General features: G+C 36.1%; 1 protein-coding gene across 2 annotated transcripts in view; it reads left to right on the top strand.

Moving 5' to 3' along the window:
• The first annotated feature begins 864 nt into the window (after positions 1-864).
• myo15aa (myosin XVAa) overlaps positions 865-27,065 on the top strand; it is a 101,723-nt gene continuing 75,522 nt past the window's right edge. For both annotated transcript variants that reach the window (XM_056453989.1, XM_056453990.1), the window contains exons 1-9: positions 865-978; positions 18,681-18,763; positions 18,851-18,914; positions 20,482-20,591; positions 20,707-20,781; positions 21,789-21,879; positions 24,582-24,685; positions 24,859-24,922; positions 25,018-25,131. In XM_056453989.1, the coding sequence (XP_056309964.1) occupies positions 18,681-18,763; positions 18,851-18,914; positions 20,482-20,591; positions 20,707-20,781; positions 21,789-21,879; positions 24,582-24,685; positions 24,859-24,922; positions 25,018-25,131 (705 nt within the window). In that variant the 5' untranslated portion in view covers positions 865-978. The remainder of the gene's footprint in view (positions 979-18,680; positions 18,764-18,850; positions 18,915-20,481; positions 20,592-20,706; positions 20,782-21,788; positions 21,880-24,581; positions 24,686-24,858; positions 24,923-25,017; positions 25,132-27,065) is intronic.

Below are 27,065 nucleotides of genomic sequence, written 5' to 3' on the forward strand. Positions count from 1 at the left end.
AAGTCCACCAAAAACGCTAGTTGCCCATAAAACAACATTAGATGACAAAATAATGTGTAGATTCTTAGTGATTAGTCAGGTCAACACTGCAGCTGGAATTCATCAGCTCAGATTTGTATTTTGACAGTTTATCAACTTTTAACAGAATTTGGACTGAAAGGCCTGCAGTGACCAAACATTCGTCAGCAGTAATAATCAAAACACTAGGCTTTTGCCAGAGGAGCACGTGGAGTGGGCAGAGAAATGAAGATTTATTTTGATTTATTTTAAATATTTGGGTCAGATGGGAGACATCTCAAACTGGGGAACGACTAAAGTCAGTAAAGCTGAGGCAAAATGTCATGGTTTGTTTTCTGCTTCTGGAATTTGTCCTCTTATAAAGCTACCTGACAGTGAATGAGAATGTTTATTGAAAGCTCCTTCAGCAATGTGCGATTCCTTACCCTTCCTCAGTCAGCCAGCAGTTTTCATGTGGACGTTTTGGAGTCATTCAAAACAAGCACCTGCTGTAGACTTCAGAAATGTTTGTCGTACTCGTCATTGCTACAAACATGAGTGTTCTCTATCACTATGTTTTCCACTGCTTTTGTTATTTTGTGAAACATTATTCTACTAGCATGTTATACAGTAGATTCCTTTAAAATTTGAACAATGTTTACATTTTTGGCTGAAAATGTCTGAAGTGTTCATAAATTATCTCCACTATAATAGACTATTTGAAATCAAGTGTCAAGACGAGCATTTCAACATAGCAATGATCATAAAGATAAAAATGGTGTTATTCCACTGATCTTGGGTGTATTTAACAAGCCCCTAAACCCAACATGACTAGATCAGAGTTCATTCTTACTTGAAGCACTTCGACAAGAAAACCTGTCCCAAGTTTTTCCTGACCCATATACCAGTTAAAGAAGAAGCTTCATGGGACTGTAAAGTGCTGCAGATTGTGTTGAGCTTCAACGCTACACTTCTTAACAGGTGTGTTGGTTATTTTTCTTCGTTTATGATGTTTAGTTAATCTGTAAATGGCGAGATTGTGCTATTTTACAGCACATATCCAAGGGTCATTTCACATAATATCAAACAAAGCATGACAATCACTATTTTAATGAGCTGAGGTAGTTCATAACGCATATAACTTGATACTCCACATATAATTTTAATTAATTAAATATATCCTATATTAAAATATCCAACATGAGGAATAGCCTGATTCCTCTAGCTATAATTGCAGCCCGTCAGAAAGTTCAGCTCTTAAACAATGGCGGAGAGTCTGAGGCACTCTTTAAACCGCAAGATGTGCTAGCTTTCTGCATTTATCTGAAACCTAGAGCTGCCTACTCTATTCATTACCGAAAACTAGCATAATAGGCAGCATTAAATATGCATGCTGAGGCACTCGGGCCGTTCAGCACAGCGGGCAAGTGTGTGGAGTGGAGAATTATCAAGCCGCTGGAAGGCTGTTCCACTTCAGGCTTGATGGGTCTTTGTGTAATTGGGACACATTTCAGAGGGCTAAAATGACGAGCAGGATGGCAAGGAACTGTTTTGGAATAACTTGAGGACTGGTGTTTTTACGCTGCAGCTGCTTTGAATGAGTTTGGATGGAAAGATAATGGTAAGAACGACGAGTGTGGTGCCAACGAGCTGCGCGTGTAAACATGACACTTGATGCTGAGCCCATATGGCACTGTGTGTGTACGAGTGAGTGTCTGAGTGTGTCTTGTGTTCTCAGGGTGCTTGTGCTTCTTGTGCTTTTTAAAACTTTTATATTTAATTAATCACAATACAATAGTAGTTATTAATTACAGTTTATATTTTATTATAAATAGTAATTAAATACAAATATTTGCTTTATGCTTGATTAGAAAATGGACTAAATAGAATGTTACAGTAACTGTACTGTATTTAGTATTTACTGTATTTAGTAGTAACTGCATTTAGTATTTACTGTATTTAGTAGTTACTGTGTTTAGTATTTACTGTATTTAGTAGTTACTGTATTTAGTATTTACTGTATTTAGTAGTAACTGCATTTAGTATTTACTGTATTTAGTAGTTACTGTGTTTAGTATTTACTGTATTTAGTAGTTACTGTATTTAGTATTTACTGTATTTAGTAGTTACTGTGTTTAGTATTTACTGTATTTAGTAGTTACTGTGTTTAGTATTTACTGTATTTATTAGTTACTGTATTTAGCAGTTACTGTATTTAGCAGTTACTGTATTTAGTATTTAAAAAACATTTTTTGATATTTTGTAAAATGCAAATAATAGAAACTAAATTATAAATATAATAAGTTATTATTTACATATAAAATATTAATTATCAAATTAATTATATATGATTAATTAATTATATAATTAAATTATTTATATATAAAGTAATATATATAATACAATGTAATAAAAATGAAATAACTAAATTTTATTTTGTTTATTAATATATATCTTTTTTAGTTTTTGTTAAATTAAAATTAATTGTTTTTAAATAAATAGTAGAAAGAGGAAATGAATACATTAAACATTTTTAATAAATAATAATTAATTACATTAGATATTACATAATGTTGTAAAAATAAAAATAAAGGAGAACTCAGTCCAGGAGACTCGAAACAAGCATAATTTTTTTGAGACATGTTGGTTAATCTGCAGTCATACAGCGTCTTCCAGAATCCACAAGTCTGCAAGAACCTACTGGAGTCTCTTACAGGTCTGCAGTCTGCAAGTTTATCACAAGTCTGTATGCAAGTCTTAAATGTCTCTTTAGGAGGAGGGGAGTGGCTAGGTGAAGATGGCTAAACAAAGCACGCAAATGAAGCAGAGGTGAAAAAACTTGTCAAGCCACTGACCCCGCAAGTTTATCAACAATAGGATTTATTTGGCTTGAAAATATCACCCGAAGATAAAGGAAGAGTTATTAAGACCCTGCCCATAGCATTTACATCTCTTTGGCTCAGCCAGTGCTCAGGAAGCAAGATGTTTCTCAGATTAAATCAATTTATATTTCTACAATAATAAAACAAACAATTCAATTTTCCTCAGTTTTGCTTAAATGGTCATTAAAACCCAATAAAAAAGTTACAGTAAACTATTCTATAAAATGTATTTAATAAATAACAGATAAAAATTCAAATAATTTAGAAAGGGAAAAATAATTAATCAAAAATTCTGTAATAATAATAACAACAACAATAATAATAATAATAATATATCAAATGTTAGCTTATATAGGAATAAAAACTACATTTAAATTATATCTCTTTGTTTTATTTTGTTTTGTTTCTGAGAAAAGAAATCAACTTTAAAAAACTGTAAAACAGTTACAGTTAAACAGTTAAACAAAATACATTCAACTTCACTATTTTTAATTTATTACACATAATAATAGATAAAGAAAGACATGTATTGTATCAACAAGTTATTTCTTCAGGGAAAAAAATCAGTTTTTACAACTTGTTACATTTGAGAATATTTATATTTCATTTTTGAAGCTTTTACACACATTTCAGAGAACCAAACAGATCCTGTAACTTTGTGGGAAAGTGTTGAAATGATGTTAACATATATTCCCATAACATTGATGTGTAGAATAGCTGAAGTAATAAGTATTACATTAGCAATATTCCAATAATATGTATTAACTAATAATATATCATCTTATCAGTAAGTGCCCTGTACATTATTTATTCAGTTGCTTAACTTGGAAGTGGAAACATGGAGCAAGAGATTAGGTGATATGAATTTCACACGTGGACTTCATCTCTGAAAGGCTTTTGCTGCCCCCTGCTGAGTAACCAGTACGTTTATCAGTAAATGGACTGATAAAGCCTACAGTGAAATAACACCCTTAGTGAAATAACAGCTTGTCAGTGCAGTCTCAAACCTTATGGTACCTTAAGGTATGTAACAAATATATAATAGATACAAAAATTATATATATGAATACATAATGCAGATTGAATAGCAGGTGTCCAGTTTGAGGACAGGCATACTGATGGCGGTGCAGTTCTCACTATTGGGACACGCTTTTGTTTGATTTTGTTTGAACAGACTGGTTCATCTGTTTTATGGGAATAAATAATTTTCAGCAGCAGCTATTTGCATCATAGTAAATTCATCAATAAAAAAAGAATTTTCCTTATATAAATTGGAGGAAATATTCACCTTAAGGTGCTCTTTTTTTTGCTTTTGATGTGAGAACGCTTTCTACATCAAACTGAGTGAGCGAACTGTCTGAAAGGATCAGTTTATTTCAGACAGTGCCCCAAAACAATTTCTTGCCAATTTAGCACCAAACGATGGTAAAAACAACCCCTAGCGGGTGAATGAATTGAAATTTTCTTTTAAATTTTGGACTAACTGATCATTAGACATAGCTGTTGATGTATCATATAGAACTGTAATGTGGTCAAGACCAAGGCCACATTTTTTAAAGGTTTTTTATTTGCAAAAATACAGCTGACATGTAAACAGTATTTATAAACAATAAACAAAATATCAATTACATTGTCAATAAAAAAAGATATAAAGATAGAGTAAGAAATAGAAGAAAATAAAGAACGTGAATATAAACTTCAGGGTAAGACTTTTAAGAATCAATTACAGTATATTACAAACTGACATAGTTCTGTTTTTCTTTCTTATTTTCTGATAAAAATATTGTATTTAAATAATGACTAAATTCTTGCAAAAAAAAACAAAACAGGAAAATATGTGGTTTGGTATTAGTAAATTAGCATTTGTGGATAAAGAATTTACAAAGAAAATAAATTAAATTTATAACAAAACAAGCATTTCTTTTCGTAGAGTCAGATTCATAATACCAAAATATATCTGTAACACATACATTATTATCAATAATAAATGAGCCAATATGTTTCCAAAATTGTTTAACATAATGACAATTCCTAATAAATGAAAGACGGTCAGTTACTTACTTACTCCCAGGGCCATTTATATCGAAGTTTAGCCACACCATCTTGGTGATTCGTAACATCTCATTTTTACGAGGTGGGTCATTAGCCCATCGCTCAACCCCCAACCTGGAGGACTAGGACATAACAAACATACACTACGAACAACTTTGTTTACCGAATTCACCTGTACCGCTGTCTTTAGACTTGTGGGGGAACATACGAACTCCAATGAAAGACATTTTCTGTATGAAATTGACAGAATGAACATTTTTACATCAATATTAGATTAGATTTTTTTCATAACATGTTTATTAGGATGACATTTAACTTAACTTAAAAGATACTTCTTTGACCTTGTTGGTGAGGAACTATTTTTATTGCAAAGACCATGTTTTTTCCATTTCAAATCTCCATGGTACTATACATTAGCTGTACTTTAGCACACCTCATTCATCAGCCAATCAGAATCAAGCATCCAGTAGCCCATGTGTGACCACGTAAACCCAAATCTACAAATCTGTCATTTTACCAGCACATATAAAGCACACAATATTATTATTTTTTAAAATTGTTCAGTAGTTTATTTTACAGCAGATAACGCCATATTAAAAAGCATCTAGTGACGCTCCTGTAAATTGCTTCTGTCTGTAGTGATTCAGCAGGAGGCAGACAGTCTATTGTATTGAACAATTATTGTCATCAAAAACACTAGAGGACTTTAAAGAGAGCCAGTGAAAACCTAAAGGCCAGAGCAGATCTTTGAATGCTCTCTACAGCCACTGCCTGTTAGCCATTAGCATGTAATAGGAGTGAAGCGGTTTGTTTGCTCACAGAGGCAGGCCTTTGCTTTCTAGTACAATAGAAATTGTTTACCTAATAGCTTCTGAGAAGTTTATGATCATGCTTTCTGTCATGTAATTGTAATGCATATATTATCGAAGCAAGTGATATAAACATGCCTTTTGTTCAGTCTCTGCGGGTTTGGAAGATGGTTGTTTGTTTATGGGCAGATTTGACATCTGACAGAGGGTAGTTTGAGAGAGGAAGCACACAATAGGGCAGCTTAAATGAACATTTAGTGTGTTCATATCCCACTTAGAGAACATGTGCTATTCAATATCCATTGTGAATTTTGAACAGCAGTTATGGAAAAGGTCTTGAATGTAGGGAGAATTTTAAAGGTAAGCGTTACAGCATGACATTTTGTGTTTCTTGTAAAATGCTGTTTTTTTTTTAAGATATTTGTTTGCTTGTATATTCTTGCTGAGATGCTGAAGTACTTTAAATGTGTGAGATGAGGTGTTTTCAGATGTGCATGCTATTGAATTGCAGTATGGTACATTATGACTTCTGTGCTGACAATAATTGATGTTGTATTATTATTAACGTTGTAATAATATTGAATTAATATTTCACATAATAATTCACATAATTCACAACCTAGGTTTACGTGATGATGATCTTTAGAAAATGTATTATATAATAACAGTTATACTTATATAATGATTATTTAATAAATCTGACATATAATAAACATTTAGCAATCTCAGGCATAATTATATGGAATTGACTGCAAATAGGGGGTGACACGGTGGCTCAGTGGTTAGCATTGTCGCCTCACAGCAAGAAGGTGGCTGATTCAAGCCCTGGCTTGGCCAGTTGGCATTTCTGCGTGGAGTTTAAATGTTTTTCTCCTGTTTGTGTGGGTTTCCTCTGGTTGCTCCGGTTTCCCCCCACAGTCCAAAGACATGCACCATAGGTGAATTGAATAAGCTAAATTGTCCGTAGTGTGTGTGTGTGAATGAGTGTGTCTGAGGGTGTTTCCCAGAATTGCATTTCAGTTGGAAGGGCATCTGCTGTGTTAAAACATATGCTGGATAAATTGGCGGTTCATTCCGCTGTGGCGACCTCTGATGAATAAAGGAACTTAGCTGAAGGAAAATGAATGACTGCAAATAAAATAAAACTGCAATGCATTTATATACATCTTAGTAAGACATATTATTGGCAGATACAGTGTGTTACAAAGATCTCTTTAATGTACAACTGGAGAAAATATAAATTATTTAAATAAAAAATAAACATGCATTTTCTTTATGTAAGGAAAAATGAAAGAAAGCCACTGAACTATTGCAAAATAATGCAGAGCCAGGGTGGAAATACAGCCACCACAAAGAGGAACATTAAGTGTGTATTATTTTTAAAATATTCAAATGATCGCAATGGAGTCTGGAGTCTTATTCTGTTGTTAAAGTCATTATTCAGATTAATTATTATTATGAAGTTATTTGCCAGTTTTTTAGTCCTAAAATGCTTGCATTTGTAAAAGTTATTTGTATTTTTCTGCCTTTACCATAGAAAAGAGTCATAGATGGCAACACTGTCTTCCAGCAATAAACTTGGTATATAGAGAATAATATAAAACTTTTCGTCAGTTAAATAGGTGACACATATACCACACATCTTCTTAGCTATAGGAGGTTGTTAGAGGACTTTAATTAGACGAATAATAATTTGATGCAATGGTTATGGATTTTTTAACTAAAAGAACACAGACACTGAAGGTAAATGCCATTTTATCAGACATATCAGCCTGATCTCATGAGTAAACGTAACTATTTTACGTTTTGTCCATTTACTGGCTAAATCATACAAATTGAGGAGATTCCCCCACACTGTAAAAAATGCAGGGTTCCACACAATTCATTCATGTTGTCCCAACACTAATTGATTAAATTAACTTAACACTTTATATCAAATTTATATGGATGGAACCTAAAAAATTAGGTTGTCTCAATGAAATCTCAAGAATTGTGTTGTTTCAGCTCATTTTAATTAAGTAGTTTGAACAAGTAAAAAAAAATATTTTTTTGAGTGCAAAAAATGTGTGCGTGTCCAGAAAAGTGCATTTATTCCTTGTATAAGTGTAAGACATTATTATTAAATGAAAATGTATGATTTTTAAAAGGAGATGTTGCAACAAACCCATCCCTAAACCCAACCATCATTGGGGGATGAGCAAATTGTACTAAATTGTATAAATGAGATCGTATGAATACAAATTAGCCACTAAAAAAAAACTTTACGAATTGCCATCAGATAGCATTGAACACACTGTGCTATTTTTATCTACAGGCTCATCTTAAGTCTGAGCCCTCCCACCCCTAAAAATATTCTGTATACCAAGATGTGCCAGAGTAAACATTCTAACAGCATTGTATTGAAATTGGCAGACAACACTTTTATTGTCAGTTGCATGACAGAGTCTGGTCATGGTCCTGATTTTGACGAATTTGTCACATGGTGTAATGATTTGTATTTATTTCAAACAAAGGACATGATCATAGATTTTAGAACTGGTGTTTTATGATGTGACTCAACAATCATTAATGATAGGTATTGTAGATATTGTGGCTAAAAATACCTTTGGGACAATCAGATTGCCCGAATATATTGAGGAAGTCTTCATGACTGAAATGAAATACACTGTTTTTCATCATGGCAACCTGAGGGGTCAAAGATAATTGGCTAAACTGGCAGTGGGTGGATTATAGAGACCAAATCAAAGACAGACATTTTGAGACTGAATGTACGTTTTCAAAGGAGAGTAATTAACTTTAGCTTTGTTTTTTTTTAGATAAAAGAGTAAGTACACTTAGCAAGTATCTTAAATATCTGCAAACACATATGCTAATTGTATGCTTTAGAAGAGTCAAAAACTTACAAACAGCACCTTTAAATGTACATGTACAGTTAAGGGCATTATAAGCCCTACTGTGAAATTTAATGGAGCAAGAAAAATGTCTAGGTATGTCTAATAATATTTATTCTGCTAGAGAAATATTGTCTTATTTACAAATAATATCTTATTTGTTTTATTTCAGCTAGAATAAAAACTTTTTAATTTTGTAAAAACATTGCAAGGTCAGTATTATTGGCCCTCTTAAACAATATATTTTTTTGATTGTCTACACAACAAACCATCATTATTCAAAAATTTAATTACCCTAGCGTGCCTAATTAACCTAATTAACCTAGTTTTGTCTTTAAATGTCACTTTAAGCTGTATAGAAGTGTCTTGAAAAATTTCTAGTCAAATATTATTTACTGTCATCATGGCAAAGATAAAATAAATCAGTTATTAGAAATGAGTTATTAAAACTATTATGTTTAGAAATCTGATGGAAAAAATCTTCTCTGTTAAAAATATACACAGTGGCTAATAGTTCAGGAGGACTAATAATTCTGACTTCAACTGTATGTAATTATACATTCGTTTCATAGTTTCTTTTAACATGTGGCCATTTGTCAATATATGGGCATATCCTGGAAATCTGACCGCCATTCTTTAGACCCCAAGTGCCCTTTTAAGGGTTTCCCTTCATTATTTATACATTAATGGCTGGCATTGCCAAACATAAGAAGGTTCATTACACTAATCAAACACTTTGTTTGCTAGACCATGACAAAACTGCACTTGTGTGGTGCAGCCTTATTGTATTAGTGCAGATGGCATGAGCAAGATAACAATTTGGCAAGTCAGTTCCTTGCTATATTGTCGATTTTTGTACTGTCACAGCGTAAGAAATACATGAATGTATGCTGTATATGAGAACATACTGTATGGGGCTTTTAAAGCACTGGATAACTGACAGTTAAAAGGCTATTATTTCATCCATTTGATAAAGAAAAATTTGATTTGGAAAAGGTGATGTTTCATGTTTATTTTTTTCCGTGAAACAACACGGTTTAGCCACTTAGATCCAACTCGCTTCTAACTATTTCTAAAACCACTGACATTTAATCTAGTCCTCCCCCTAGACTCTTAATTGTAACTTAACCCAGCGGTTGGCTCAGATAAATAGCTGGGTTTGGATTTAAACAGGTTCATTTAGGGTTTGAGTATACATTACGTCTGTGCATAACTTTACGTCTTTGGCTTATTTCCCCTAATTAACCCCAGTATGCATGTTCCTGATTAAAATAAAAAGCTATAAATATATAATTCTGATGTTTGAGAAAGGGGCCTTATTAATTTTTTCAACGTTTTTTATTTCATTGTACTTTTTACTAAACTGTATCTTTAAAATGCTCTGTATTGTGACACAGCAAAAATGAAGAAAACAAATTTTTACAATATACAAATTGCGTTAGAGTGTTTTATTTTCATTCTTGGACACTTATCATCATATAGATCTATTTATTTAATATGATATCTTGAATAATGTTTTCCCCGAAGGAGGAACAGGAGCTCCATGGAAGACAGAGAAATGACAATTACTGTATTTTAAATGATGTCAATGCTAATTCTATTCATTTCTGTAATGTAACAGTGAAAATACAATGTTACATCAACAACCTACTTACACCTTCGGGTGCTTTTAATTTAAATGAAACAAGACAAACCAAGTTGTTGTATTAACTCTTTATTTTTCTTTTCTTTTATTTTTTATTGTTCAAGTTGTGTTATATTTTGGAAATGGTTTATAGATCTTCAGCATAACAGCTATAATCTTCTTCTTGGACCAATTTCGAGACATAACAGTTGAATGGCTGATGGACTGCAAGACAAAATTACTCAAGTCACACACTGAGAACCATTTCATTCAGAAAGGAAAATGACAACAAAATCCTAAAATGATCCCCTATATGTATTAGTAAATAAATGTGCATGTGATGGCAAATATCTGTAGTTAACAATGAATGAGGTCACTCTATATTTAGAACTTTTCTGATTAATATTTCATTATTTCTTAGTGAACTGAATACAGACTAGGCATTAAGAATTAATCTGTACCAGTGTCATGAACTCTTGGAATATTAAGTGGTCAACAGACACATAATCGAGTAGCTTAATGTGTATATTTGTAATTCTTCTCTGTGATAATCACAACTACTTATATCAATAGTGATATCATAACATACCTGTTTGAATTTTCTTTTGCTCTTTAAATGAAGTTAAAAATGAAGAACTGCTAATGAAAACATTCAATTTTTTAAGTCATCCTGCCAATAAACCATACATCCAGTGATGTATATATATATTTTATGTCCGCCTGGACATTTACAAGCAATGTATTCATACTTTTTTTAAATTTAATTTGACCTAAAATACTAAATAAACAATAGAAACCTAAAATTTTCAATTCATTTCAATTATTTTAATCTCCAAACATTATATTAGGTGGTTCATAAATAATAAGGTTGCTTTGAATAAAAACATCACTGCTTCAAGTCATGGCTCAATCTAAAATCAAAAATATAAAACTTATGTGGCGTGGCAAGATCAAATTACTAGCATTTTATTTGTTCGGTAGTCTAATAATATCAGTTATTCAACCTACCTCATATGTGATGGATGAGACATTCCTCTTCGGTCAGTGTCATTACCATAGTTAGCTTCTATTTGGAAATGTCCTCAGACACAGTTTAGTAACAGCTCAGCCAACGTGCATTATTCATACAGGAATGAGCCAAACAGATAATGTTACCCTAAGTCAGAGTAGTTGATACATTTAAGGTGCCCTTCGCAACTATCACAGGGAGCCCTCTCATACTTTCAGACACATGCATCTGTAGCTCTTGAAGGACACTACCTGCAAAAAAACAAGAGGACAAAAAGTGTAACTGGAGTATAATTTTCTCAAAGGCATGAAAAGGCTTGTAGTTCATGACAAAAGGGATGCTGACATTCATGGATGCCTGAGATAAAGAGCCTTTTGTTTGCGGGAAATCTCTTGCCAAAACTAGCACCGCAGCCAAGGACAAGATGCTGTTGGACATTTCTGAAATGTGAGGAATACACCTGTAAGGTAGAGTCCTGCACAAAAGGAGCTATCAGTGTTTTGACTTTTGTGTGAAGTGGAAATTCCTTTGGCTTGGGCTTACCCTCAACAGATTTATGTAAACATAAGATTCATAACTTTTATTGTGATGCACGAGATCTTCTAGGACCTTACAATGCTCATTTATCTTATCCGGAATCTGTATTTTACATGGAATATTTTTATTGCTGTTTGAGTTTTCTGTCACTGATGACCATTTTTTGATACAGTAACATATATTAGCATGATTTTTGGACAAGAATAAAATGCCACCAAAGAAAGCAGACAAAGCTGCACCTAAGAAAGGTGATAAGGGAAAAGCAGAAGCAAAAGAAGATGCAAAGCCAGCAAAAGATGATAAGAAAGGAGGGAAGGGAGGCAAAGAGCCTCCTAAAGGCAAAGGGAAAGAGGATCCCAAAAAAGGAAAAGGAAAGGGCAAACAAGCTCCTAGTGAATCCGAGGACGCCTCCGATGTGGAAAAGAGTGAGGTTGAGGACAGCGAGGCAATGGATGAAGAGGAAATGCAAAGTGAGGACGATGGTGGAAAACGGGGAAAAGGGAAAGCCGCACTGAAGGGAGCATCAAAAGCTGTTGCTGTGAAGGCTGTAGGTAAGCCAAAACGAGGCCAAGCAGCAGATGCTAAGGCAGAAGAGAAGAAGCCCCAACTTCAGCTAGGTAAAATGAAGGACATAAACCTAAAAGGGGCCTCTTCGGCTATGACGGGCTTTGCTCTTCAGGGTCAGCAGAATGTAAATGCAAAAGCTCATTTAAAAGGTGCTTCCAAAGTCCTCACAGGTCTGACAGGAAAGTCTCCATTTTTTTCAAAGCCAGCTCCAAAACAATCCAAAAGAGGACTAAAAACCACATCCAAGCTGTTCATGGGACTGTCTGGAAGTAAGAAGAAAAAGGGTATGACTCCAAAAGCATTACAAAGTACATCAAAGTTGTTTTCAGGTTTTGGAAAGTCAAAAACAGATGATAATAAAAAAGAGGGTGGAAGAACACTCTTATTACTTAACATTGGTGGAAAGGCAAATAAAAATGCTGCAGCCACATCTGGACTGGGGGGCAAGTTCAAGGGGTTCTTTGGTAAAAAGAAAACTGGAGCTGCACAGTTCAAAAGTAAAGGATGGGCTCTGGGGAAGATTTCTGGAGCAGCAAACTGGCTAACTAACAAGTTTATCTCATCCAAATCTGGAAGACTGGGTCGATCTGTTCGTTATGGAAGGTCAAGTGTGAACCGATACAACGGATATCAGAATGGAGGGTATGAATTTGATGAGGGTGAGTTTAGCTATGAGGAAGATGACTATGTTCAAAGTAGTTATAGCAGAAATAACCCCCATGGACGGTACAGGAGCAGAAATTATGACAGCTATGGTCAGGAACGCTTTAGAGGACCACATGACTATGACTACTTTGAAGATGACCAAGAATATTATGATTATCCTGAAGATGAGTATGGCTTCTATGATGAGGAAAACGAGTACTATGATCCCATGTATGAGGACGAGTATGGCTTTTTTGATGAAAACTATTATGATCAGTATCAGTATGATGGAAGACAACCATATGGTTATTATGATGATAGAATGGACTATGATTACAGGCATCAGAGAGTCGATGAATTTGGATACCCTGTTGATGGTGTGGAATACTATGATGAAATGGGTTATGCTCTGGAAGATGAATATGGCTACCTTGGTAATGATGTGGAATATTATGACTATGGATACTACCCGGAACAGTTTGACTATTATGGTGATCAGCAAAATTATTTTACCCACTATGATGGTGTTTCGGATGCCTATGTGATGTATCCAGGTTATCCAGCTGCATACAATCAAAATCCATACATCTACAATGTAGAGACTCCTGCAGTTTACCTTGACCCTCAAATGGTTGTTAATCAGCCATTTGTGTATACAGTGGAGGATGTCATGAAACCAGCAGAACCCACAGAAATCTATGGTAATGAATATGTACAAATACCACCAGAGGGTATAATGACTGAGGATTCATTTAGATTTCCAAGACCGCAGGTAAAATTGTTTGGAAAAGAAAAAATTGAAATCGCAAGTCCAGTCTCTCAGATGCCTAGAAATGATCTTGAAATGTTTCCAGATCAGTTGGAAAACCAGCAATTTGCTTCACCTATGAGCTTCCCTCCATATACTCCTCAGCAAACAGAAGCCGTACAAAGGTCATTATCTCCCACACCTATACTAATTCAGCAAGTACCGGTACCTGTTATACCACCTGGTAGTCCCATTTTAATCAGATCCCCCCAAATTCCATCCTCACCTGTTCTTCAAGCAAGAGCCTTTTCATCTCCAGTGCCAGTGTCACCTGTTCCTAGTAGACATTCGTTTGGACCTGTTGGACCCATACCACTTTCAACCCCAGCATCTCCTGTTTTGTCTGCTAGGAGATTTGATCCCATAATGGGGGATCCTGTATCTCCCCATTTAGTCTATCCAGATCCCATGTTTCAGAGACTTGATTTTCCACATGAAAATATCCAACCAACAACACTAAGACAATTGAACCATCTCCCCTCACCACAGCTCTCATTAAGACAAAGCAATTTTTCACTTGGTCCGAGTAGCCCTATTCTTCGCCACAGATCTGATTTGTTTGAAGAAATGGGTCCCAGGTTCTCACCAAGGCAGTCTAGAACGTTTGGCCCCTCGTCATACAATAATAATGCACAAAGGCAGTTCTCTCCAATTCAGAGGAGAAAATTTAGCCCTCCTTTATCTCCACAACCATCTAGACGATCACTATCCCCTTCTATAAGAGGGAAATCTCCAATACCTCAGAGAAAACCATTCGGTTCTAGAGCACCATCCCCTCTTGTTAATGGAAGAGAAAGCCCTCCAATGTCTCCACGAGGCTCAATGAGAAGAAGAAGCCCTCCACCTTCACCTAGACCAACCCTGAGACAAAGTTCCCTAGCTAGTCCAGCCCCCCCAATAAAATCTCGTTTCAGGCCAATTGGTAGAAGCAATCAGGAGTCTTTCATTTCTTCAAGATCCATGAGGAAAAGCTCATTTTCACCTCAACCATCTTTACGGAGGAGAAGCCCTCCGCTGTCTCCAACAATAGGCCAACCACCATTCGAAGAAAGCTCTCCATATCCACCCCACAGAACCACATCTCCTATCCAAAGACCAGTGTCTCCAAGACCAATTTCACCTTTTGCCTCTAGATCTCAGAGACCTCTTTCCCCATCACCATCAGTGTTTTCAAGCAGAATTCATCATGATCCACAACATCTACCAACTCGTTCCTCCACACGTAGATTCAGAGGATTTGGTAGCAACAAAGTGCCAATGGGAACAGTTAAGCCATCTCCTGTCAATCCAATATTGCAAAGAAAAAGTCGTCGGGCTACTCCTCAAATGCAAAATGTCGCTCCATTTAGATCTTCCATCCATAACGTACCCATGGGTTCAGGAGCTTTAAATCAAAGTGCAAGATCATCACCTATCATGCTGGCAAGGCAAGGGTCTAGACCAGCAGGTTTTCAGGACTCAAAGAGATTCTTTCCTCCTGGAACGCCCAGTCAACAGAGAGGTTTTCACAGACCTGTTGGGAGAGGGCGTCCTGTTGTGAGAGTACCAATAAGTCCTGTTCCTCTCAGGCAAACAATAATAGGCCAGAGTCATCCTCTTGTGATGAATCCTCAACAACCTTTTCCCCAACAGGTTCCATTAAAACATCCCGGAATGCCTTCACCACAACTCTCTGTAAGACATGTTCCAACTCCATGTCCTTCACCTCAGCTTTCAGTAAGAGCTGGTTCCCCAATGACTGTACGCTCTCCATCTCCGGCCCTATCGGTCTCCATGCAGAGAAATGCTATGCATAATGAATTAATCAATCGCGCATCACTCAGGTCACAGTTTCCATTGGGTAGCACTCCTCAGCCTCAAATAATAACTGAATTTGCACACACAGTTGAACAAGGTCCATCTCCTCTATTAACAAATGCTTTGCAGACCCCAGATTTTTCTGCTTCTTCACTTAGTTCATCTCTTCCAAGGTTTAAATCTCCAGGGATGCAGATCAACCAAAGTTTTCCTCAGAGTGCTTCTCCTGGCTTAACGAATGCATTGCAAAATCCACTTCTTCGTAATGCCACTTTCCGCTCACCATTACAAAGACCTGTATCTCCTCAATCTATGGTGGCACCTCAAGAGATTCAGGTAATGGGTCAAAGTTCTCCTACAATGCTCTCTAATGCATTGCAAAACCCTTACCTACGTAATGCCTCTCTCACTTCTCCTCTCCAAAGAAGCACATCTCCATATTCTCCCACTGCTGAACAGGGATCACAAAACATATTGCAGTCATCAGCGCTAACTAATGCACTGCAAAATCCTCATTTACGCAATGCCTCATATATCTCACCTCTTCAGCGGAATGTATCTTTATATGCTCAGGAAACGTCACAACCCGTACAGCAAGTATCAGTATTATCAAATGCCCTTAAGAATCCTAACTTAAGAAAAGCATCCTATACGTCTCCTTTACAGAGGAGTCCCACGCCTTTCATGCAAGCACAGGATTATTCCTCCCCTTTGTCAAATGCATTAAAAAATCCAAGCCTACAAGGTGCTTCTTTCCGACTACCTGATGGCTCAATAATGTCAAGGAATGTAGGAGGCCAAAAAGAGGAGAGTACGACATCTGTTCTGTCAAATGCCTTGAAAAATCCAGGTCTCCGAAAAGCAACTTACAGGCTCCCAGATGGCACTCTAGCATCAAGAAATGAGCCAGCTCCTTCGTCTTCACCTTTGTCCAGTGCTCTTTTGAATCCCAACATTCGAAAAGCAACTTACAGGCTTCCTGATGGAACACTTGTGTCCAGAAGCACTGATCAAACTCCAGACACATCAAGTTCCTCACCATACCTCGGAGGTGCTCTACAGAATATGAACCTACGTAAAGCATCCTATAAACTACCTGATGGCTCTTTCTTTTCACAAAATCAACCAGCAGAACAGTCATCATCTCCACTTCTTTCAGGTGCTCTTCTGAATTCAAATCTCCGCAAGGCTTCCTACAGACTTCCTGATGGAACACTTATGACAAAGCGCTCTGAACAGGAAGCAGAACCATCAGTTTCATCTCATTTGTCAAGTGCATTACAAAATGTTGGCAAGGCCAACTATCGCTTACCTAATACCTCAGGTCTGTTTAGAAATCCAAAACAAGAGCAAGCTACACCTTCAGCACTATCCAGTGCTCTTCAGAACCAAAACCTTCGTAAAGCATCTTACAGATTACCTGATGGATCGTTCATGACAAAAGGAAAGCCAGCTCAGAGTGAATCTCCCTCGTCACCCTTTCTGGGAAGTGCCTTGACGAACATTAACTTACGCAAAGCCTCCTACAAGTTGCCGTCAACACTGGGACGTTCTCCAGAAGACCCAAGGTACGCAGTAGTGACTCCTCAGATTCAGGGTCAGTCTGGTGAACACTGGGCTCAAAATCAAATAATAGATCTTCATGAGCCAGATGATGTCTGGTCTTCAGAAAGAGTCCTCCCTCATCATACTGTTCAGAACCTCACTAAATGGTCCATGTACAGGGATGAAGAACTGGAGAATTTTGTCATTCCTGTGTTACCTGGCCAAGAGACAGATAGCGCTCAACCTGCTTGGCTACCAGACAGAGAAGGTGAACCTCAAGGGAACTGGTATGACAAGGTAACACAACTCTTGTTATAATATCATATGCTAGAAACAAATAGAGAAGATAAAACATGCTACTTCAGTACATGTGCCACTGTACAATGAAAGATTACAATTAAAATGACTAGATTAGAAAGACAGAAATTACCAAATAAAGAAACTCACAAATTATTATACCAAAGAAATCGTGTGTGCACTGATGGGTTTGCTGGTCTGAAAAGAAGGTGCTTTAAGGTACACTGCTGTCTTGCTATTTCGGGTAACTGAAATTGACCGCACCACTTACCCTAAGAAAGCTGGACACAAAAGCAGATTTGTTTCCTTGCTAGTGAAGCTTTCAGTTTTTTGCGTACAAAGTCTACCATGAAATATAGCAAATGCACCATTGAACGACCACAGCTCTCTCTTAAAAGGATGAGACTCTAATTAACCATGTTACACCTAAAACACACCTATAACTCATTAGGAGAGTAAGGACAACACTTTTAGACCATGCGTTGGGCGTACTGACTGTTTTTCTCATTCTTAAAATAGCCAAAGTGAATTTAGACGCACCCTAAGTGCATTTGCGCAATGCACTTTAGACCCAGGGTTCTTAAACACGGTCCTGGAGGTCTGGTGTCCTGCAGAATTTATCTCCAACTCGCCTCAACACAGCTGCAAGGATGTTTCTAGAAAACCTAAAGTTGCTGGAGCTAAAATCTGCAGGACACCAGACCTTCAGGACCAAGATTGAGAACTCCTGCTTTAGACAATATGCTTAGATCATTAAAATAGAGCCAATTGACATAGATATTAACCAGAACCAGGACATCATACTGTGGTTGAGTACATGCACAGCTGCTTTGTTACTAAATATAAGTAATCACTGTAAAATATAATGATTTACCAAACTCAAAACAAGAACAATTGCACAAATGTACCATGTACAACATATACCTGCCATGCCAGCTACACATATCTTTACAATAAACCTTCAGAGAAACAGCATGTTTAATTGTTGACAGAAACGAAAATGGTACTGAATGTTAAAAGTATAGTGTGTTCATTGGATTTTACTATTGCTTAACAACATGTCACTTGCTGATTAACCATCTTTCCAAAATTTTTCAGTAGACAAAACTATTGACTGTAAGAATAGTAAGACTATATCCCTTATAGTCACATTTTTTTAACCATTTTTTCATAATATTTCATCATGATATTGTTTATGTTTTTACTGAAATGCTTTTTAGATGTACTCAATTCGAAGTCTGCCTACAATGCTGTATCGGGAACGTGCAGAGGAGGATGGGGTCGAGGACATGACACAGCTTGAGTATGAACTTATTGACCTGTGAATGCTATAACAAAACCAAATAACCAGGTGCTCAGAAAATACTTTTATGAAAATAAACTCTTTCAGGGAACTGCATGAAGGTGCTGTGCTACTGAATTTGAAGAAAAGGTTTGAACGCAATTTGATATATGTAAGTATAATTCAAAGTCCATCGCATTTTGACATCTTTAGTCAAAGAAACACAAATGTACTATTCATGAATTTCTTTAGAACTAAGAAGTCTGCATGTTTAAAGGGATAGCTTGACATTAATTTGGGTCCACCCACTAGTGACTCAAAAAGGACAGTGGTGTTTCATTTAATCATTTACACCAAGTAGTTGCAAGTAGCTTCTTCTGTTGAGCACAAATGAAGATATTTTGATAGATATGGGAAAGTGGTTCCCCATATATGTCAATGGCTACCATTTTCCAACATTCTACAAAATATAGTCTTTTGTGAAAAAAAAAATAAATAAAGGGATTTAGCTACTTATGTGTATGTGTAACTAAATGGTGAGTAAATTTTTATTTTGGGGTGAACTGTCCCTTTAAAAACAATTAAATAAAATGCTATTATAATATTTTATTTTGTTTTGGTTTTTTCTTTATGAACAGGAACCAGTCTGTACAGTTTTATTATACAACAAAATCACTTCATTCCTTAACACGAAGGATTAAATGAAAAAAGAAGAAATAAAAATAAAAGAAACAGAGGAGAGGCTACATAATTATTAAATTACATATAAATATATTACACATTTTTTTCCAATTTCAGTTTTTAACACGAGTTATTAAATGCACCTTTACTACAGAAAATGCATGTATACAAAATCTTTTATGCAAAAATGTTAAAGGAGGAGCATATATTAACCGTTTTAGTTGCTTTTCTATATTTAGACTTAGAAATCATTCTATATACATTCTATTATTATATTTTATAATTTTGCAACACAGGCTCATTCTGAAAACGTGGCCCTACAGACGTTTCTTGAGATCGCGAAATATGTAGCCAGAATTAGGTATGGCTGCATTTCATTTTAAAACGAATGCTATGAGGCGGTATGGCGTTGTTCCTTTTCACGCTTACCAGCTCACTGATTACCTCCGTGTGGAAGGCTTTCATGGTGTTACTAGTTTGTTCAGTTAACTAGCCATGTACGTTGGTGGACTTGAGATGCAGAGAGGAGTTGACCACAACGACAGGATTTGAGTCTGGTGAGGAACGTTGTAAATAACATGGTAAGAATATGGTAAAATTTGAAAACGGGATTAAAATCAGGAGAGGGCTTTTCTTTTTCTGGATTGTCGGTTGGGTTTAGAGAAGTGGGTGTGTGGGTCAATCACTGCTTTTGAAAACACTATTAGTTGGGTTCAAGGAAAGAGGAGGGGGTGGGTCAGATGATCGGGCAGTCAGTCAGTCAGTCGACAGTGGCCTCTGGTGGATTTAAGTGAGAACAGCAGTCGCGAATGGCACTCGTGAGAGAAATTTGAGATCTCAAAAAGCATACACAGCGGCCTTTTTTGGATTTGCAAAACAAAAACTGCAAAAAAACATACCTCCTGGGACATATTTGGTGATCTCCAGAAAGGTATATAGTGGTACATTTTCAGAATGATCCTGGTTTGTAATTTTGTGTCAAATTAATTAATAATGATAATTAATAATTTAATGTTCTTAAAACAGATTGTACAAAAATCTTTTTGTTTTCTTCAAAGACATACATTGGAAGTATCCTGGTGTCTGTTAACCCCTACAAGATGTTCAACATCTATGGAACAGACATGGTTCTGCAACACAAAGGACACGCGCTTGGAGAAAATCCTCCGTGAGTTTGTTTATTCACAATATTTTTCACATTTTACAAAAAAATTTAATAATATTCAATAGGCACTTATAAAAAAATCTTTCTCTTTTGTTGTATTTCTCAATTGTCTCTGCAGACATTTATTTGCTATTGCAAATGCTTCATACACTAAAATGATGGATGCCAAAGAAAACCAGTGCATTATTATCAGGTAGGATTATATGAAGGCCAATTTCTCACAGAGTGTAAGTAAAATATAATTTCAATAAAATATATATACAGTGCTCAGCATATATAAGTACACCCCCCCCCCACAAATCTCTCTTTCAAATTCATATTTTTAATAGGAAGCTTTACAATTATATTTGTGCAAATACATTAGATTAGTCAGTACAGAAGCCAAATCTGGAGCTTATCTAACAAAATAAGTCATGATAACAATCCAAAAACTAGTACACCCAAATGTATGTTATAGAAAAATATTAAATATAAATAAAAAAAGAGGAAAAATCAAGAAAATCAAAAAATATATAAAATTTTCTTGAAATCTTGTAGTTTGTAATTTTTTTTTGCAATATTTTGCTTGAATTTAATTGTATTCTTTCCATTTCTAAAGATGTTCTGTGACTAAAATATATTTTTAATATGTTTAATAAATGATTTTTTTCAAATGCACCTAAATATATTACCCAAATTTACTGAGAAATGAATAAAAATATTCATTTTCAAATGGGGTGTACTCAATTATGAAAACTGTTAAACAAATGCAACTTTATGAAACTCTATGACAGATTTCAAACATCTAATATACATCCTGTCACCTCAGCTAGTCTTTTTTTTCCCTGACGGACTCATCAGTGTCAGTTCTACTTGACACGACTGATCACCTGGAACACTTTAAACCAGGCTCTGACGGAGATACCTGTAAGGAAAGACTACTGATGTCTAGGCCAGGATTGCACCAGCAGATCATGTCTCTGTGAAATGCATCCATGGCAGTTCAGAGAGGCTGGCACAACAGTCACACTCAAGCATTCGATTTCACTTCTGTCTGATGATCAGACACCTAGCTCATTACTTAAGTGCAAAGCAAAAGACAAGGAAATCGCCTCCTCCGTTGCCAAGCCGCATTCTATACCAATTTAAAGTGCAATTAAGTAGTTGATCTGGTAATTTAGGGGGTTACGGTCATTATGTGGTCTGCTTATTGCCTTTCAGTGGGGAGAGTGGCTCGGGTAAAACAGAGACCACAAAACTGGTTCTACGCTATTTAGCTGCAATACACCACAAGCAGAACATCACACAGCAGGTAAGAGTTAAACTTGTGAACTTCTTACTGCTCAGTTCAGGCACATGGTACAACTGATCTTTTTCTTCTGTTTTACTTTAATATGCCATGGTACAGATTGAGGTATTGTGCTTTTGTCTGTCTTTTTGTATGATGCATGGCTTGTTGTTCTGTGTGATTTGCAAAAAGTTTTAGTGTGTTGATTTATCTAAAGATTATCCAACTAAAAAAACAACATATGCATTCTTGATGCAATAATAAAAAAAATGCAACTTTAAAACTTTCAGAGGTAACATTACGTGCCAGATTTAAGGTACAGGGCAAATAAGTACAAAACACAATCCAATAATTGCACAGAAGGGGCAATCATTCATTCATTAATTTTCTTTTCGCCTTAGTCCCTTTATTAATCTTGGGTTGCCACAGCAGAATGAACCACCAACTTATCCAGCACATGTTTCACGCAGCGGATGCCCTTTCAGCCGCAACCCATCTCTGGGAAACATCCATACACACTCACACTCATACACTACGGACAATTTAGCTTTCCCAATTTACCTGTACCGCATGTCTTTGGACTGTGGGGGAAACCGGAGCACCCAGAGGAAACCCACGCGAGCGCAGGGAGAACATGCAAACTCCACAGAGAAACAGTAACTGATCCAGCCGAGGCTTGAACCAGCGACCTTCTTACTGTGAGGCGACAGCACTGCGCCACTGCATCGCCCCAGAAGGGGCACAACATCTCAATTTTATACAGTAGGTTACATACGTACGTTCCCAGCAGGCACACAAAGTCGTAAAATTTTAATATTAGGTTAGATTTCATGATGTCAGGTGACCAAAAATATATATTTTTTGCCATCGTTTAAGGACAACGTTATTTTGATGTCCAATAACTACATGAAATGACGTTGATATTTGGTTGATTGTAGGTTGTGTTGGAAAGTGACCAAAACATCGAGCCAACATCTTAAACCAATGTCAAACCAATCTCAGACCAAATACTAACATTTATTTGTCAGGTATGGCAACCAAAATCCAACATCTGATAGACGTCAGATTGGTAACGTCCACACAACGTCAAGCTGTAACATCATTAGACGTTGAAATTTGGTTGATTTTAGGTTGTGTTGGAAAGTGACCAAAATCCAACGTCAAGCCAGCATCTTAAACCAACATCATATTGATGTCAAATACTGACATTTATTCATCAGGTATGGCAACCAAAATCCAACGTCTGACAGACGTCATAGTGGTAACGTCTACACAATGTCAAGCTACAATATCATTAGACGCTAATGCTTGGTCGATTTTAGGATGAACGTTGGATATTGACGTCGGCCTGACATTGGGTTCTGACGTCAACTTGATTTTCATTTCTAAACAAAATGCAACGTCCCCACGACATTAGGGTACAACGTCATTCTGACATCATATTGACGTCTTGTGACTGCTGGGTTCACACTGCAGACAAATGTGACCCAAATAAGATTTATTTGCCCACATGTGACTCATATCTCATATAATGACAGTGTGAACTGCATAAACCACATAGAATCTGCTGTGTTTCTATTCCGATTTGTGCCACTTTCATATGTTGTTTTGAATCTGACACAGATCAGATGTTTTGCAATGGAGCCACAGTGTGACGGTTATGTTAATTATAGTTCTTTCATTTTCAATTGACATGCATCATCATTCTGGACTGGCATGTACTACAAACATCCTCCAAGTTTACACTGTGTAATTGTTCTTTTGCACATGCAGGTCAGTTTAGGACCACAATCAGTTCACACTGGAAATCTGATATATTGGCCACATTTTAAACAACCATGTGAACAGCTATGCACAAAGGAACAATACATTAAACTGTCAGTTTTGAGCACAGATTTATAAACGTGTATCTTATGCAGCACATAAACCAGCACAAAGTAGTTTGCACTCAAATAGAGTCAATGATGTGTGTGATAACAACACACAGGTGAAAAATGGGTCGAGACATGCTTTTTTGAGGCATTAAATAATGCTAGAGATATGCACATTGGGCATATTCATCAACCACAACCTCATGCAAAGCCATGAGATAAAACCTACTGAACTTATGCTACTGATTGCTAATTTTATTCCAATAAGTCTGTGGTTATTTGAGATTCATAGTTGTATATGTTTATAATCCTTGTTTATGTGGAAATACACCAATAGACCAGATCAATATTTCGCCTTCCTGAGATATAACAAAAATTGGAATTAAATATAAATTATAAATAAATTATTATTTTAGGGCATTAAATTATTTTATTATTATCTTGTGTTATCGTTGTGGATAAGGTGAATATTAAAAAAAATAATGGAAAATTTATTCAGTTCAATTTTTTTTTTAATCTGAAAGGGTAATATGCAAATTAATCAGCCTCAGCAATTTCTGTCTACACGTTTTCATCAGAAATTATACACTGTATTTGTTTGTTCTGATATTTAAATCCATTTTAAAATAAAATGTAAATATTTATATGTGAGCAAGCTGTTTGTGAATCTGGCCGTAAATCTGATTTATCATAAGTTGCATTTTTTTAAAAAGTGTATCTTGTCTTGTCAGTGATTGTCAAGATCTGTCAGATCAGAAAGACAAAATACACTTCCATTCAGATGGAAATGGTGTTTAAAAAAATAACAGTTTATTTATATATCACTTGCATAATTACGTATGGTTTAATTTACAGATTCTCGAAGCAACTCCTCTTCTAGAGTCTTTCGGAAATGCCAAAACTGTGCGGAATGATAACTCCAGTCGATTTGGGAAATATATGGAAATATTTATGGAAGAGTAAGTTCATCTTCAAGTCAAATCTCTCTACTGAATTGTGCACTCATTTACAGTTTCTTTACAACTGAAAGAGGATAACAGGGTCAGCATTAACATGATGCTGGTTAAAATGTCTGTATGTGCAAGTACGTGGGTTAAGTTGCCAATTACAAATTAATGCTTCTCTGAAACAGTGGGGTAATCAGCGGTGCCATAACCTCACAATATCTACTTGAAAAGTCCAGGATTGTGTTTCAGGTATGCTTATAAAAATGATCATTTAATAAACAGACACTTTTTAGGCATTTGAAATGCTATTTAGTTTCCCATTGCTTTCATTTTCTCTCTTTCAGGCCAAAGATGAAAGAAACTATCACATTTTTTATGAGATGCTTGCAGGCCTTCCTTCCCAGCAGAAGCAGTCTTTCTACCTCCAAGACGCGGAGACGTATTATTATCTCAATCAGGTAAAGTCACAGTCTAATCAGCTTCCTCGTGATCTCAAATGAGCTGCTGGCAAACTTTCAGTGTTGAGAAAGCTTCTCTGAAACCGTGGCTTGATTATCTACAAGCTACTCATCAGGAAAATTAGCTTAACTGCACTGTTAAAAAAAATCTGTAAATTGACAGTTTTTCATATTTTGTGATTTGTGTTTTTTCCCACTTATTTAGGCTTATGAATTGCATTATGAGACTTTAATCTTTCTTCCAACTTTTAACCTTAAAAAGTTTGAAAAAGGGACTTTTATGAACATTTTAATAGTTTGAAGTTATATATTGACTGGGTTGGTGTTGTATATTATGCTGCAAAAACCTGGTAACAAGCTGGCAGTACATTTTGGCTCTCTATATATTATTTCTTAAACTTTATCTTGTCTCAGGGTGCTAAAAGGTCAATAAAAGTCACTTTGTTAAACTGTAGAATTGAATTTTCCACATAAAAAGTCGACAGAGCGGAGATCAACATCCCATAATGCAATTCACAACCGTAAGTGAAGTTTATTTATAAACTAATTTCAAGAGGATCACGTGCTTATGATTGCTCATGCCTGGTCGCGCATTATTCAGTTTATGATTCACCAATCAGACGATTCCTAAGTCTCCATAAATAACCTTAGTTCCATACCATACTCATCTTCATTTTGAAGAATCCGTCCTCCCTCCCCTACTCCTCCTTCTTTCCTAGATGGACGGCACAGTGGCCCAGTGGTTAGCACTGTTGCCTCACAGCAAGAACATCTTTGGTTCTAGTCTTTACCAGGCCAATCAACGTTTCTGTTCTGTTCTCTCTGTGCTCGCAGTGGTTTCCTCTGGGTCCCCCGGTTTCCTCCCACCATCCAAAACATACAATTTAAATTAATCGACTAATCCAAATCGGCATTATAGATGCGGTCCTAGTAAGTAGTTATCTCTTCATAATAATCCCTAATTGCACATTAGCTTCAAACAGCAGGGGAGTTCTCGAGATCTACCTGAGCTCAAACTCCCCTCTCGCCCTGCAAAGGGGAGGGACCCCTGGGCTCAGCTGGGGGACAGTATGCCAAACACACTTTATAATCAATCATCAGCTAAGTGTGAACTCTTGAATAAACGGAAAGCACAAAATATGGAAACTGTTAATTAACAGATATTTTTTACAGTGTATTGTCAATACACTAAACACTTCTTAAAACTAGCTAGTTACACTGAAGCTACTTATTTTCAAAAAGGCGTATATTACAAAAATGTGAATAAACATGAATTTTTTGTGTAGTTGGTACTTAGAACAATACAGATCTGAAATCTAAGCTTACTGTTTTATTACACATAGTTTACAATTTTTTGTCAAGAGTCAGAGTAACAAAGTAACTGCAACAAACGTAGCATTGCAATGACAAAATAATTCACTTAGATTAAGCACAAGGTAACATTTTCTCAAAATAAAAAAAAGCACACAAAGCATTTTGGTAAGGCTTTTTATTGAAGTCTTCACACAATGTTTTTACTTTAGATTAATTGACCAATGTTGGAATAATTTATGGATTGAATTTCAGCTCTTGTTACGTTACAAAAATAGCAGCAATAAACGCAAGTCAATTCTATGCAACCCAGGCTCATTCTGAAAACGCACCTCTACAGACGTTTCTGGAGACTGCGAAATACGTCCCAGCGGCACGTTTTTCTGCAGTTTTTGTTTTCACAAATCCACGAAAGGCCGCTGTGTACGCTTTTTGAGATCTCAAATTTCCCTCGCGAGTGCCACTCGCACCTGCTGTTCTTGCGTAAACCCACCAGAGGCCGCTGTCGACTGACTTTTTGACAGACTTTTTGACTGACTGAGTGAATGATTGACTGACCCCCCCCCCCCCCTCCCCCTTCCCTAAACCCTACCAATTTTATCGATTGACCAGATCAGAAAAGA

This window comes from Danio aesculapii, chromosome 3 (assembly GCF_903798145.1).
Source record: "Danio aesculapii chromosome 3, fDanAes4.1, whole genome shotgun sequence".
Lineage (NCBI taxonomy): Eukaryota > Metazoa > Chordata > Actinopteri > Cypriniformes > Danionidae > Danio > Danio aesculapii.